The sequence below is a fragment of the Haliotis rufescens genome, unplaced genomic scaffold (genome assembly GCF_023055435.1).
Source record: "Haliotis rufescens isolate VD_foot unplaced genomic scaffold, xgHalRufe1.0.p SCAF_15, whole genome shotgun sequence".
Classification (NCBI taxonomy): domain Eukaryota; kingdom Metazoa; phylum Mollusca; class Gastropoda; order Lepetellida; family Haliotidae; genus Haliotis; species Haliotis rufescens.
In genome coordinates this window covers 17,826,128-17,843,177 of record NW_025963835.1, presented here as the reverse complement: position 1 = coordinate 17,843,177, position 17,050 = coordinate 17,826,128, and the positions used below count along the sequence as shown (strand labels likewise).

The window sequence follows — 17,050 nt, the reverse complement described above, 5'->3', positions numbered from 1 at the left end:
GGGGCGGTCGGGTAGCCTAGTGGTTAAAGCGTTCGCTCGTCACGCCGAAGACCCGGGTTCGATTCCCGACATGGGTACAATGTGTGAAGCCCATTTCTGGTGTCCCCCGCCGTGATATTGCTGGAATATTGCTAAAAGCGGCGTAAAACCATACTCACTCACTCCAAGACGAGTTAGGCGATATCAACGTAAATTCGGAGTTTTCGAATAATGTGGTGATTTTATGAATATGAACACATGCAACATTCTTATCTTACATTTGAAAACATGTGTTTGTTTGTTTATTTGCTGTTTAACGCCGCAATCAGCAATATTGACGCCACACACAGCAATGACGGCGGTCTGTAAACAATCAAGTCTGGACCACACAATCCAGTGTCTGACATCTTGAGCATCCATCTACGCAATTGGGATACGATGACATAATCAACAAAGTCAGCGAGAATGACCACCCGATCCCGTAAGTCTAAAGTGTAGATATCGCTTGATCTTATCCAAGCGATATCTCCTGTGGGAGCCAGTTTTGGATGATAAATACTGTTCACAGATGTGTCCAAGTTTCATTTGGACATTACTGATGGTCGTACACGAGTCTACAGGCGTCCAGGGGAACGTTTTTTGCGACGCTTGTGTTACTCAACGTCGTCAGTTTGGGGATGGAAGTGTTATGCTATGGGGTGGCATCACAAATCCGTTGGTGAATACAGAATGGCTTACGCTACCGGGACGACATCGTTTGAGATCATGTTCTACCCTTTTTTGAAATGTAGGAACGTAACGTGGCGCTAGAGTAAGATAATGCCCGCCCACATGTTGCACGTATTGTAACAGTCTTTTTGCGACAGTGTAACAATGCTGTACTGCCATGGCCGGTTGTTTCTCCAGACCTCTGGGATGTGAAGGAGGACGCCTACGACAGGACCAGAACCAGCCGGTAACGTTAGCTCGGTTGGGACAATCTTTGGTCGACATTTGGAACTCACTCACTCACTTTGCGAGTTCATGGTGTCCGAAAACTTGCCTCTAAGACAGCCTCCGTGGTATAGTGGATAGAGCGTCTGTCAGTAGAGTGAAATGTCGATGGTTCGAACCCAGGCCGAATCATACCAAAAGACAGTAAACGATGGTACTTGTTGTTACTCTGCCTGGCGCTCGGCATTAGGGGATAAAACAAGAACTGTCGTATCGGAGTCAGTATATTGTGTCTGAGTGGGGTATTCATGTATCTGCGGCATGGTATTTCAGTGGACTAGACATTAAACCGGCATTAGTCCGGACTAGTACAATCACCATAGACCGTAGCTGTAAAGCCGCTTTGTGGATGAGGGTCCTGGTTCATTGTGCTATCTGTAACGTCGTTGATCTTCTCTCATGCTCTCAATCACTGGTTTGCCTGGTCCAGATTGGTGAAATATTGATGACTGCGGCGTAAAAACATTCACTCACTTGTCAATCTACGTCGGTCGGATGAGTGTTTGTTTGTTTGTTTAACGTCGCACTCAGCAGTGTTCCAGCTATATGACGGCGGTCTGTAAATAATGGAGTCTGGACCATATCAATGATATCATTAGCATTGATCTACCCGTTGGGATACGATGACATGCATCCACCAAGTCTGCGAGCCTGACCACCCGATCCCGTTCGTCGCCTCTAATGCAACCTGCCCCCTTTCGTGATGTTGGCCGCGATATATCACGATGTTTAAACGATCCCACCCAATAGGCTAGACCCAAGGTACAGATGTGCTGAATATCAGCCTCTGTTTGTTTGTTTGTTTGTTTGTTTTACGCCGCACTCAGCGGACTAGACAACCAAGTGATTGACATCATGAGCATCGATCCATGCAATTGGGCTACAATGACATGCATCAACCAAGTCAGCGAGCCTGACCACCCGATCCCGTTCGTCACCTCTTACGACAAGCATAGTCGCCTTTTACTGCAGGCATGGGTTGCTGAAGACCTATTTTACACCGGATCTTCACGGGTCGGATGAGTGAGTGACCATTATTTCGATCATACGATGGATTGTCAAGTTTATGTGGCACGAAAACAAATTGAGCATAGTCGGGGCGAATCTCGGGTTCGAACCCACTACTATCAACATTGCAGCAAGAATGAGGCAAAATATTAATATGTCAAACCAGCGTCCTGAACACAGATTTGCCCAGTTGCTAATCAGCTGAAATTCATAGTCCAATGTTATTGTGACTATCGGTTCCCAAAATGACGATGATTCCTGATGCGTGACCAACACAAAAACACTAGATGTGAAGCTTGTTTTATTACAAAAATAAAGGATAGGGTGAGCCTCAAAACACAAATTGTGAACAGTACGAAAACATATTCGGGGGCAAAACTACCGGGGCAAAAGAAAGTGTACACCCATGTTTGATGGTGGCTATAAAAGACACAAGCAAGAAAGGTTATTCGACGGTGAAGAATTTGATACAGGTATCATAGTTGCGTTTTTGGAATTTAAGTTTGCAGTGTTACGGCGACTGTTTCCATCCTAATATCGTTTTGATAACGTTTGTACTTGTTTTGGTCAAATCAAATTTTCAAGTGTATACTTTGCTTCAATTTACGTATATATGACACTGATGATAAATGACTAAGGTACAACCGATACCAGCTGAAAAGTTGCTTCAAGAACAGAAGGCCCCATCTATTGAGTCACATGATACGGAAAAGCAATGGAGAGAGTTAGTATTGTGTTACGCCTCTTTCAGCCATATTCCTGCAAATAAGGGCGTGAGTGAGTATTGTGTTACGCCGCTTTTAGCAATATTCCAGCAATATCACGACGGGGGACACCAGAAATGGGCTTCACACATTGTACCCATGTCGGGAATCGAACCCGGGTCTTCGGCGTGACGAGCGAACGCTTTAACCACTAGGCTACCCGACCGCCCCTCTCGGCGTGTCGAGCGAACGCTTTAACTACTAGGCTACCCCAAGCCCCAGAAACAATGGAAGTTATTTAAAAGAACAGGCATGTCAATAACTAATCTATACTACTCAACTTTTGACAGGGATAAATATGTATACCATTCTACTTAAAGTCACACTTGACATATTATGTGAATAAGTTTTGTGTCTCATGCAAAGATAATAAAAATCCCTAGCAAAAGGGGAATAGTATAATTAGGTTTCTATATTTCAATAGGAGTAAATATCTTTGAAACAAAAAGCACGTATGTTTCATTTGCAAAGTAATACAGTATACCTTTTTAAAACGGCTTAATACAGTATACCTTTTAAAAACGGCTTAATACAGTATACCTTTTAAAAACGGCTTAATACAGTATACCTTTTAAAAACGGCTTAATACAGTATACCTTTTAAAAACGGCTTAATACAGTATATCTTTTAAAAACGGCTTAATACAGTATACCTTTTAAAAACGGCTTAATACAATATACCTTTTAAAAACGGCTTAATACAATATACCTTTTAAAAACGGCTTAATACAGTATACCTTTTAAAAACGGCTTAATACAGTATACCTTTTAAAAACGGCTCTTTCGTTATTGTAGAATTGTTATGATAGTGTTACTTAATTTACCGTATTTACCGTCATGGGCATGTTACAACAATTTGCGGAGACAACACCTACAATCCAAATGATGTTACATACCGTATGTGATTATTAGATGCTAAATAAATATCACTGTATATATCGCAAAGATGTAATTTAAAGAATAACAGTTGTTTTCGAAACCCGACACCGTTCCTATTGACGTAACCCGTTTCACGGGGACTGCCTTTTTAAGGCGATGAAAAAAAGTCTCAAAAAGACAGAAGTCAATCTCATTAAAATCAGATCTTAGTTATCGCTAGATCTGATTTTAATGAGATTGGACAGAAGCTTATTTCAAATAACCAGGCAACCTACACAGAGCCCTCTTTCGGGAAACAGAATAGTGGCCCCTTTTTTGCAGACAAGTGAGTGAGTGAATGAGTATGGTTTAACGCCGCTTTTAGCAATATTCCAGCGATATCACGGTGGGGGACACCTTAAATGGGCTTCAAACATTGTACCCATGTCGGGAATCGAACCCGGGTCTTCGGCGTGACGAGCGAACGCTTTTACCACTAGGCTACCCGACCGCCCCTGCAGACAAGTGTCCAAAGAGCACAGTTCGTTATAATTATTTAATTGAAAAATAAATAATTGTGCACCTGTGTATACTTGGAAAAATAATTAAGCTCCGAAACATAAGAAATAAAATCGGAAAACATATATCTACAATTATTTACATTTAAAATGTTTTAAAAGTGCGTGTTAACAATAAGCATAACAGTTTCGTATTTGACATAAGTCAATTCAGAACTGTCATATGGCTTAGTTAATCACAACTTGCTTCTGAATGTGAATAAAAAGCGACGATACGACATCGACTTTTGCTAGAGACATTAATCCACCTACTCTCATGAATATATAGATATATGAACAGTATATCAAAACGTACAAAACTGACTTTAAGATAAAAAATAATAACCAAAACGAATAATACAACAATAATACAACGCAGACATTTAGGGTACTGAGATAAATGAAATAACCAACTATTACTCCTCGTAATATTGTATTAATTTCTAAAACTGAAAGATTGGATTTCCAATCTGGTTTGCCGTCTTAGACATCGCTGTGTGGAGCTTTGAATTGCGGAGGCGAATTGCGCCTGAAATATTTCTCTATCCGAAAGTACAAAACATATAGGCAGACATATATGCAGATTGGATATTTCGTCATGAAGCTAAAATCGCCACAGAATAATCCTTCCTCAAACTTACACAGTTCAGGGCCCACTTGCACAAAGCGATCTTAGCGCTAAGATGATCGTAACTCCCATACTTTAACATAGGCTTACAATAGTCGTGGCGCTAAGATCGGTTTGTGCAAGAGGGCCCCGGAGTTGTGGACACTGCCATAACCCTCGATTATCTAGAGTTTTATATCTGAATTCAATCCTGATAAATACCCCGGACCATCCGTTACCATGATAGCTTCGTATTGGCCCGACTCGAATGACAACCAAATTACACTCAAGAGCGAGAGATGAAGATGTGACGTTACTTCCGATACGAAGCTCCAGTGCTGAATGGGTTCAGGCTACATATGATAATGCGACAGAGATACAGAGATAAAACACCCTGGATTATCGATGATGCACTGCCATCACCAACCTGGGGACATATAGTGATATGTTGTTCGTATATCACAAGATGTATATCTTCATGGTTATCGAGGACCGCCTCCGTGGTCTAGTGGTAGAGCGTGCGCCCGGAGAGCGGAATGTCCGAGGTTCGATCCCCGGCCGCGTCTTGCCAAAACACGTTAAAAGATGGTACTTGTTGTTACCCTGTCTGGCGCTCGGCATTAAGGGGCTAAAAAAAGCACTGGTCGGCTCGGAGTCAGTATACTGTGTCTGAGTGGGGTATTCATGTTAAACTGCGGCAAGGTATCTCAGTTGGCTAGCACTATAAATCGGCAACAGTCCGGACTAGTACAAGCAGCCACACACACGTCGCTATATAAGTGCAATAATCTTGGACGCGACGTTAAACCCAATTTCACCTCACCTCATGGTTATCGAACAGTGTCCCTTCTTGACAAAAGCTTGGCAAAATTAACAAACGTATATCTCACATGATGTACCTGAATAACATATCATTCGTCACAACTCGCCCCTTTCCGTAACCTGCAAGAATGGCTTGTCCCGGAATAACACGAGTTGGTCACGAATGAATAACATATGTACAAGTGACAAATATGAACACACAATGTCATTTAGAACGTGGTCAAATGTAACAAATGTTTAATTTGGGATACACTTCTTTAGTAAATTTAAATTCTAGCAAGTTTACACTTATCAGAGGGGTACACAAAGTACGTGATCTAGACTCTAGGCGATTTGGTGCCTCACTCTGAGAGTGTGGGTTCGAATTCCTGAAGGGCCTCAACCCCAAAAGGTACTAGAATGCGTACTTTACTAATGAAGTGTTATCCCAAATATTACATTTGTTACAAACATGTCTTTACACAGGTCCCAGTATATAGCAAGGTACTGAGACTAAGTGGTGTATTTGTAACTTTCAGAGGGCTTAGCTGAGAGCACGGGTGGCCCTGGACTGCAAGTCGCTGTTCAGAGTTCTGTCCTTTGTTCATCTTTAAAAATATTGCTTGACATATTTTGTTATTTCGACCTCCACAAGCCCATTGGATACAAAAAGGACCTGTTGCAAATCTTACATGAAAAGAGCGTTCCCTCGTTAATAAACTGGTCAATGATCTTTGAGACGGGCCTCAGGATCGCCCAGGGGCCCTCATAAACCCATGCCCCAAACTGCAGCGTTCACCATCTGTCAGTAGGATAACATCTAGTCTCTGAAATGAACATATTTTACAGAAAAATAGTTGCTAAATTATCTTAATAAAATATAATAAAAAAGGAGTCCTAAGACTCTCTTCATGTTCAGAAACTGCAGTAATCTAGACTGGCCCACTATTATAGACTTGCAAGGGCTGCACTTAATATATTTGTATCAGGGTCTGTATGACAACTTTTGAATTATTTTGTTAAAACTAATCCAAGATACCCACCTCCACCATAAAAAAAACCCATCAAATGGTCGGTCGAAACCTTATAAAATGAAGAAAAATGGCTATGTCTGACTATTCTTGAAGCACCCTATTGGTTGTACGATAGGCCTTTCTCTGAATATATAGTTGACAAATAACTGAAAACTACAGAACCCTCCATATCTGCCTGACTGCATGGTGAAATAGGCAGATATTAATAAGGGACGCAACTCTGCGATTCGCTTTGCAGAGTTGCGTCCGTACTCGTGCCAGGATGCAACTGCCTGCCTCCTCTTATTTCCTTCCATCAGTATATAAGTGAAAACTACAATGGATCATTTTAAAATAATCATATTGATCCAAATAAAATTATATTTAATAAAAAGGTTTCAGAGTCTTTTGAATCATCCATGATGTGAATGGAGGCTGTTGACCAGAAATGGCGGCTGATTACTGCAGAGGAGGCGTTCCCTGAGTATCCATGGTTTCCAAGATCCAAGTCCTACAGCCTACCCATTATCTGGAATGACGTCATCAGCGTTACGAGGAGCAGAGAAGCTGTCGTCTGCAGAGTTGATGCCCCGGATGCTGGTAAAAAGAAAAGAGGGCGTGAAGTAACAATTTATGATGAGTGAGAGAGTTAATATTGTTTTACACCGCAACAAGCACAGTTTCATCTATATGTACATAACAGATAAGGCAAGGCATGCCGGTGGTTGATAGTATGAGCAACGATTCATGCACATCGACACACAATCGACCTGGGCACAGCAATCTGATGGCCATTCGTCGACTTAACGGCAAACACGAATGCTGTGGTCCTAATCTTCGTTAGAGACATGCATCCGGTCTAATTATGGCATTTTAACGGGTGGGGCATGCATTCTGTCTAAGTGTGTTGGTATCCTTTCTGATAAAAGGGTGGAGCATGCACCGTCCATGTAAGTTGGTATCCTTTCTGATAAAAGGGTGGAGCATGCACCGTCCATGTAAGTTGGTATCCTTTCTGATAAACGGGTGGAGCATGCACCGTCCATGTAAGTTGATATCCTTTCTGATAAACGGGTGGAGCCTGCACCGTCCATTTAAGTTGATGTCCTTCTGATAAACGGATGGAGCATGCACTGTCCATGTAAGTTGATATCCTTTCTGATAAACGGGTGGAGCCTGCACCGTCCATGTAAGTTGATGTCCTTCTGATAAACGGATGGAGCATGCACTGTCCATGTAAGTTGATATCCTTCTGATAAACGGATGAAGCATGCACTGTCCATGTAAGTTGATATCCTTTCTGATAAACGGATGGAGCATGCACCGTCCAAGTAAGTTGATGTCCTTCTGATAAACGGATGGAGCATGCACTGTCCATGTAAGTTGATATCCTTCTGATAAACGGATGGAGCATGCACTGTCCATGTAAGTTGATATCCTTTCTGATAAACGGGTGGAGCATGCACCGTCCAAGTAAGTTGATGTCCTTCTGATAAACGGGTGGGGCATGTCTTCTGTCTAAGTGTGTTGATATCCTTTCTGATAAACGGGATGAGCATGCGCTGTCCATGTAAGTTGATATCCTTTCTGATAAACGGATGGTACATGCACCGTCCAAGCAAGTTGATATCCTTTCTGATAAACGGGTGGAGCATGCACTGTCCATGTAAGTTGATATCCTTTCTGATAAACGGGTGGAGCATGCACTGTCCATGTAAGTTGATATCCTTCTGATAAACGGGTGGAGCATGTCTTCTGTCTAAGTGTGTTGATATCCTTTCTGATAAACGGATGGAGCATGCACTGTCCAAGTAAGTTGATATCCTTCTGATAAACGGATGAAGCATGCACTGTCCATGTAAGTTGATATCCTTTCTGATAAACGGATGGAGCATGCACCGTCCAAGTAAGTTGATGTCCTTCCTGATAAACGGATGGAGCATGCACTGTCCATGTAAGTTGATATCCTTCTGATAAACGGTTCGAGCATGCACTGTCCATGTAAGTTGATATCCTTTCTGATAAACGGGTGGAGCATGCACCGTCCAAGTAAGTTGATGTCCTTCTGATAAACGGGTGGGGCATGTCTTCTGTCTAAGTGTGTTGATATCCTTTCTGATAAACGGGATGAGCATGCGCTGTCCATGTAAGTTGATATCCTTTCTGATAAACGGATGGTACATGCACCGTCCAAGCAAGTTGATATCCTTTCTGATAAACGGGTGGAGCATGCACTGTCCATGTAAGTTGATATCCTTTCTGATAAACGGATGGAGCATGCACTGTCCATGTAAGTTGATATCCTTCTGATAAATGGGTGGAGCATGTCTTCTGTCTAAGTGTGTTGATATCCTTTCTGATAAACGGATGGAGCATGCACTGTCCAAGTAAGTTGATATCCTTTCTGATAAACGGATGAAGTAGGCACTGTCCATGTAAGTTGATATCCTTTCTGATAAACGGATGAAGCAGGCACTGTCCATGTAAGTTGATATCCTTTCTGATAAACGGATGGAGCATGCACTGTCCATGTAAGTTGATATCCTTCTGATAAACGGTTCGAGCATGCACTGTCCATGTAAGTTGATATCCTTTCTGATAAACGGGTGGAGCATGCACCGTCCAAGTAAGTTGATGTCCTTCTGATAAACGGGTGGGGCATGTCTTCTGTCTAAGTGTGTTGATATCCTTTCTGATAAACGGGATGAGCATGCACTGTCCATGTAAGTTGATATCCTTTCTGATAAACGGGATGAGCATGCACTGTCCATGTAAGTTGATATCCTTTCTGATAAACGGATGGAGCATGCACCGTCCAAGCAAGTTGATATCCTTTCTGATAAACGGGTGGAGCATGCACTGTCCATGTAAGTTGATATCCTTTCTGATAAACGGGTGGAGCATGCAGTGTCCATGTAAGTTGATATCCTTCTGATAAACGGGTGGAGCATGTCTTCTGTCTAAGTGTGTTGATATCCTTTCTGATAAACGGATGGAGCATGCACTGTCCAAGTAAGTTGATATCCTTTCTGATAAACGGGATGAGCATGCACTGTCCATGTAAGTTGATATCCTTTCTGATAAACGGATGGAGCATGCACCGTCCAAGCAAGTTGATTTCCTTTCTGATAAACGGGTGGAGCATGCACTGTCCATGTAAGTTGATATCCTTTCTGATAAACGGGTGGAGCATGCACTGTCAATGTAAGTTGATATCCTTCTGATAAACGGGTGGAGCATGTCTTCTGTCTAAGTGTGTTGATATCCTTTCTGATAAACGGATTGAGCATGCACTGTCCAAGTAAGTTGATATCCTTTCTGATAAACGGATGAAGCAGGCACTGTCCAAGTAAGTTGATATCCTTTCTGATAAACGGATGAAGCAGGCACTGTCCATGTAAGTTGATATCCTTTCTGATAAACGAATGAAGCAGGCACTGTCCATGTAAGTTGATATCCTTTCTGATAAACGGGGGGGAGCATGCACTGTCCATGTAACTTGATATCCTTTCTGATAAACGGATGAAGCAGGCACTGTCCATGTAAGTTGATATCCTTTCTGATAAACGGATGAAGCAGGCACTGTCCATGTAAGTTGATATCCTTTCTGATAAACGGATGAAGCAGGCACTGTCCATGTAAGTTGATATCCTTTCTGATAAACGGGTGGAGCATGCACCGTCCATGTAAGTTGATATCCTTTCTGATAAACGGGTGGAACATGCAATGTCCAAATGGGTACATTAACTGGGTGGTTCATGCAGCCAGGGGAGTAATTCCGCCGTACACCTGACGCCCCTACCCACCTCGTGTACAGGTAATGTTAAAGTATCGTCTCTGGGTGTTGCTGGACAGCGCTCTGTAATCCACCATCTCCTCGTGCACCTTCTGTATGTGTGGCCGGCAGTGGGGAAAGGTCCGGTCCACGTAGCGCTTGACGCTGGGGGGTAGGGACAGCAGACAGCGGGACAGTTCCACGAGGGTGGGGCACCTGGAGGTGAGGCAGAAGGCCAGGCCGACAAGCTCCCTGGGTACAAACGTTTGGACAAACATTGAACTGGGGAGTGAGTGAATGTTAATTGACGCCACAGTCAACAATATTCTTACCATATCACGGTTGCCCGTTTGTTTGTTTGTTGTTTAACACCCCAGCTAGCATCATTCCAGCCCTACTCGACAACCTATAAATACTATTTATTATGGGCCAGGCAAACTGGTGGTTGATATTATGAGTAACGACCTCAAGGTACAATGGTACGCCATCAACCAGTAGTTTCAACCAGTGGGGGTTTCTGGGGACCTATTCTGACCCAAATCCCGGCGGTAGAAAACTGCAGTGTGCAATAGAGCGCTAGGGACATCTGTATGGGATCAAACGTTATTTCATTACTTGCCGATGTTTGGTTTTCGAAAATCATTTCTGTCTTTCGGAAAAGTGAACATAAAATTGATACAATACACCCATGACTAAAGTGAGTGAGTGAGTCTTATTTTCCGACAGTCCTACATCTTACGTCCGTCTGTAAATACTGAAGTCGGGCCAGGCAAACCAGTAACAGTTGAACGACCTACGCCATCTGGGTCCGATGACACGATAACACCAAGGTCACGCTGTAACCACCCAATCCTCGTTATAACGCCTACTACGTCAAGCATAGTACTGGGATCTATTGTATCCCGGGATCTCCATTTTAACATGACGTCACAATAAATGGAAGTTATATCGAACCGTGACTTACTGGCAGTCGTGCAATATCCTTTTACAGTTTTAGTAAACTGATTGATTATAGTTTTACATTTAGCAATAGTCGAGCAATAAAATGGCGGGGTCACCATAAATGGGGAATCGAACCCGGGCGTTCGGACTGACGAGCGAACACTTAAACCAGAAGGCTACCTCACGTCCTGGGGAAAGATTCATTTTATTTCCCCTTCTCCTGCTGTTAAAGGGGTGTATTGATCATGCATTGGGCACTTACACACACAGGCTGGTATTATCTTCAGGCGATGTTAAGTTGTGTTTTTGTGAAGAAGCATTAATAGCTTTCATGAGATTTAGAGTTACACAGGCCGAAGTATCAGGAACGTCTATGGTTGTTTTCATTGTTGTGTCGGGTGAGGTCGTCGTGGTCGTTGTTGTTGTTGTGGTCGTTGTTGTTCTTGTTCTTGTTGATGTTGTACTAGTTGGGACCGTTTCTTGCGTGGATTGAATAGTTGTAGTCAGTTCAGTCGTGGTAGTGGACGGTGTAGTGGTTATGGTCGTCGTAGAAGTACTGGTTGTGGTTGGGGTTGTTGTTGTAGTAGAAGTACTGGTTGTGGTTGGGGTTGTTGTTGTAGTAGTAGTGGTAGTTGTTGTTGCTATAAAAAAGAGCTGTTTACGGATATTCGAGACAAATTGACAAAGTTAACTGTCCTATTCCTGAGTGAGTGAGTTTAACGCCGGTTTAAGGCCGCTTCGATAAGTATGTCAGTTATTAGGCGGCGTGGGAGGAGGTCAAGAGTGGGCAGATCGGAGCCTCCGATTATTACCCCAATTGGGCAACGCTCAAAGCCCAAAGAGAGATGCCGACAAACAAAGAGTCATAATCAGGGAAAATCTGGAACTTCAGTGGATCCTTACGCGGATAAGGGAAGTAACTCAGAAGAGTTAATTCCGGTTCCTTAATGTTTTCCCTTGTATGTAACAAGGAGCAGAATGGTTGATTTTACGTCGCTTAAACGACTGTCAACTTTTAACAAATGGCAAAGGAAAATGCATTGTCTTACTTGAAACCACTTAAGGGTATTTTGCTAGTTTTATAGTGCGAGCCCCTTGCGATACCACGCAGGTCTACCGCACTTTGCGACATACTAACTCCGAGCCAACCTGTTGAATCCTGTCCGGTATGGACACCGGATCTCCTACTCAAACCACTCAAACATTAATGTTGGGAAAGAATGGATATTATATGCATCAGCATGTGATAGTTGTTTCAAAAACTTTCTTGTTTTAATCGTGGGAGGAAAAGACCTACTTGGAGTTGTTGTGCATCTGTCTTTTCGTGATGTGAAGTTTGGTGACAGGAAGTTCAGAATGTCGTCTACTTCTTTGCAGGGGCGGACTGTAGCCCTCAGCATGCAGCTCGTGAAGTCATGATAATTACTGAAACGAGAACGTATGTACTTAAGTTTGTTTGTTAGTTTGTTTGTTGTTTGTTGCTTAACGCCGCACTCAGCAATATTCCAGATATATATGACGGCGGTCTGTACCTAATTGAGTCTGGACCAGACAATCCAGTGATTGACATCATAAGCATCGATCCACGGAATTGGGATACGATGACATGCATCAACCAAGTCAGCGAGCCTGACCACCCGACCCTGTTAGTCGCCTCTTACGACAAGCATCGTCACTATGTACGGCAAGCATGGGTTGGTGAAGACCTATTCCACCCCAGATCTTCACAGGTCTGTACTTTAGTAAGGGAACAAATCCGGATATGTGGGACGACTCTAAATATAAATCTAAATGCCTGAGGTTTTGGGGTGGGAGGTTAACAGGTCTGTTGGTTTACGATCCGACAAAACCTTTTGAACTGAACTGAGGTTTGGCTGCAATGCATGGCATGGCTGATCGTACCTCGACCCCTGGTGTCAACAATCATCATGCTTGGCCTAGATTTAGTCACCGCCGGATAAATTTGGATTGCTGATTTTTGCGCAAAACAGCATGCGCACACGCATACACGGACATGCGCACGCATACACGGATATAGGCACGCACGCGCACATGCTATCAGTTTCCATGGTTTCAGTGTTTTGGACACACTCACCTGCAGTCATTGGCCGAGGTTACTGTTTTAGTCAAGAAAGGAACGCATCTCTCCACGGAGAACAAAGTCTCCTCAAGGTTGCTGCATTCTGAAATAAAAGCAATTGCCTGAGTCATTTTTAGTTACTGCCAACAGATTTCATCTATCTTTCCAACCCTACAACTGTTTTACAACCCCTTCTGAATTCTGGGGGCACGGGTGACCCAGTCGTCTAAAGTGCGCAATTCGCTGTGCAGAGTTCTGTCCCTTAGAAGAGCCAGAACCCTATGGTTATGGGTTAGAATCCCTGTTCGACCAAAGTTGTTTCATCAAACTGGTAAATGTCTAAGACCTGCATCGCGCTGAGCTTTCCCCCGACATCAAGCTGTTGTGGTATAACTGGAATACTGTTCCACTCACTCACTTGTGGATTCTAAAGGCTAACGTCGCATACCTCACATATCCAACAACTGTAGGGATGATACCATTGGTGCCAACATTCGACCACTGTCGGAACAGACCGCCTCCGTGGTCTAATGGAGAGAGCACACACACACATGCACGCACATATAAGCGCAATAACTTTGAACAGACATTAAACCCCATTCACCTCACCTCATCTCACCACTGGTGCCAATATTTGCCTATTACTAACAGTCCTATATCCGGATGTAAGTTTTTCGTGCACTGGTGCAAATATTTGCCTATTACTAACAGTCCTATATCCGGATGTAAAGGTGTTTCGTGCACTGGTGCCAATATTTGCCTATTACTAACAGTCCTATATCCGGGATGTAAAGGTGTTTCGTGCACTGGTGCAAATATTTGCCTATTACTAACAGTCCTATATCCGGATGTAAAGGTGTTTCGTGCACTGGTGCAAATATTTGCCTATTACTAACAGTCCTATATCCGGATGTAAAGGTGTTTCATACACTACAGTAATATTTACCACACCTCTTTAACTACCAAGCCCGTTCTATCAATTAACTTACCATTAACGCAAACATTAGCAACAAAGTCCTCCACTTCTGATTTCAGCAACTTGCTAAACATGGCAGTTCCCAGCGGACAATTTAAATTTGTCACACAGGTTGTGGCATTGGTATGTGACCTAGAAGTATTAAATGACATAAATTATTTCCCTGTCTCCAGCATGGATGACAAGAGCAGACAATGTACAGTGTGTATAAAGCGTATGAGAAGTAACCCCATATCGGTTCATGGTCACTGGTCTTAACAATTTTCCAAGAATACCATGACAGAACAATATTCCGCATTTTGGGCCACAGGGGCGTGGTTAGAAGAGGTTAGTTCCGTAGTGTTTGTTTGCTGTTTAACGCCGCACTCAGCAATATTCCAGCTATATGACAGCGGTCTGTAAATAATCGCGTCTGGACCAGACAATCCAGTGATTAATATCATGAGCATCGATCCATGCAATTGGGATCGATGACATGCATCAACCAAGTCAGCGAGACTGACCACCCGATCCCGTTAGTCGCCTTTTACGACAAGCATAGTCGCCTTTTACGGCAAGCATGGGTTGCTGAAGACCTATTCTACCCCGGATCTTTTAAAATAAGTGTGTGCCAGTTGTAACCGCTGTGTAACAATGACTCCCACATTATGTTTGTTAGAATAAAAACAACATATCTCGTGACCCTCCCGCCCAAATATTTCCCCCCCACCTAATATATGGTGATGTTTTTTTTAAGTGCAGATAAGTAATAACTTTTTCCCCTCAATATTTCGTTTTTGCGTCGGATTCCGATTTTTTGCATTTCGGGCCACATGGCGTGGTTTAAAGATGTCACGTAGTACAGTAGATTTGGGTATTTCTTTTGTATAATATAGAATAAAAACTTTCTATCTTTAATTGGCCTTGCTGAAAACATTGTCAAGAAACAACCAAACCATAAACTGGGGGCAATGGGAAGTATATCGATTTTTTTTATGTAATTGATATATGAAAGAACTGTTGTTAAATTTGATTACGCATAATTACCAATCACTCATTCCTGCAACAGTTTGTAATAAAAGTAATATGTGGCTGGGTAATTTTGTGCAAAAATAAATTGGTTAAATTAAGACAGGGGTTAGCAATGAATTTACAAGCATTTACCCGATCATGTTGCATTTGATTTTCCAAGATAGGGTGTCTAAAATACCAAACAGCAGATGAGTATAATACAGTTTTAAATCACAATTAGATTTTTTTTAAATAAAACCATTTTGAAGTATTCTTAGAGTGCTGATTAAGCGCCAATACAGTTCATTTTTTGTATATAATATCGCTAATTTAAGATATTTTCAGTTGAAAATGAAACATGATAAAATCAACTGAGGTATAGTTTCCTTTGCTCCTCAGTGTATATGCTATGCAATGAAACCTCGTTAAACCGAACTCAATGACTCAATATATATACCGTGGACTGTTACAGTGGACTTTATATTCCAGACACAATCAGTATGGCCTCTTTGGTCTATTTTCGGCACTCTGCTTATGTCGAACTATGTGCATCTCGATGTATTATCAATGGGAAAGAAGACTTCGAATAGACTGGTTTCACTGTAAATTCGGATTTGTGAACTCCTTTACTCACTGACAGAACTGGGACCAGCGGTTGCTGTAGAAGCTCTCGTAGAGGACGGCGTTGTGGCACCTTGGGATGGTGTTCATGACACCCCCGCAATCTGGAGGGAAAAAAAGTTTCCAAACCTTCATCTGTGAGTCGTTCATCAGTGAGTGAGTGAGTGAGTGAGTGAGTTGGGTTAACGCCGCTTTCAACAGTATTCCAGTTATATCACGACGTGTCAGCTTAATGTGGGAGGAAAGTCCCAAGTGATGCAGGCCTCTTTACCAATTCGGTGAAACCCACAAGCACGGGTAAGGTGCTGACAAACCTAGAAACATAATCGGGGCGAACAGGCATTCGAACCCACAATCACAGGTTTCTGGCGTGCGAAAGGGACGTAACTCTACACAGCGAATTGCGGCACGGCTAGCCGTATCCTCACCTTTCAGTGTACCAGGATGAAAAGGACTCTCCAAAACTACAGGAGTTACAAACGTCTTTTGTCTGTGTTAAAGGATGGGAGTTACCATGGTTACGACACTGGTAGCCGACAATAGCTTTGTGGACTGGGGACATAATATTCCAGAAACAATGCCTGTTTCTTTTTCTGGACGGGTGTATACATTATTACCCACGAACTGAAAAAGGCAACTTGTGTCACATTGATCACTCTGTTCAGTGACACAATTGTGTTCGATCAACATTTAAGTGATTATGAGTGAATGAGTATACATAGCTTTTAGTCGCTTTAGCAATATTGCAGCTATTCGCGGTGAAACAGGTTTTTTAAACACAAGGGCTTAAATCTAGGTTATAAACACAAGGGACCGCCTCCGTGGTCTAGTGGTAGAGCGTCCGCCCAGGGAGTGAAAGGTCCAGGGTTCGATCCCCGACCGCGTCATACCGACCATACACGTTAAAAGATGGTACTTGTTGTTACCCTGTCTGGCGCTCGGCATTAAGGGGCTAAAAAAAGGACTGGTCGGCTCGGAGTCAGTATACTGTGTCTGAGTGGGGTATTCATGTTAAACTGTGGCATGGTATCTCAGTGAGCTAGCACTATAAATCGGCATCAGTCCGGTACAAGCAGCCACACAAACA

The 17,050-nt window shown here is 42.8% G+C and overlaps 1 protein-coding gene across 3 annotated transcripts in view; it reads right to left on the bottom strand.

Moving 5' to 3' along the window:
• Positions 1–6,576: 6,576 nt before the first annotated feature.
• Positions 6,577–17,050, bottom strand: part of LOC124138664 — a 41,808-nt gene continuing 31,334 nt past the window's right edge. For 2 of the 3 annotated variants that reach the window (XM_046505424.2, XM_046505423.2), the window contains exons 9-15: positions 15,977–16,067; positions 14,366–14,484; positions 13,392–13,479; positions 12,594–12,721; positions 11,559–11,937; positions 10,386–10,606; positions 6,577–7,176 (exon numbers count right to left, since the gene is read on the bottom strand). In XM_046505424.2, coding sequence (XP_046361380.2) covers positions 7,091–7,176; positions 10,386–10,606; positions 11,559–11,937; positions 12,594–12,721; positions 13,392–13,479; positions 14,366–14,484; positions 15,977–16,067 — 1,112 coding nt within the window. In that variant the 3' untranslated portion in view covers positions 6,577–7,090. The remainder of the gene's footprint in view (positions 7,177–10,385; positions 10,607–11,558; positions 11,938–12,593; positions 12,722–13,391; positions 13,480–14,365; positions 14,485–15,976; positions 16,068–17,050) is intronic. The other variant, XM_046505425.2, reaches the window with a different exon arrangement.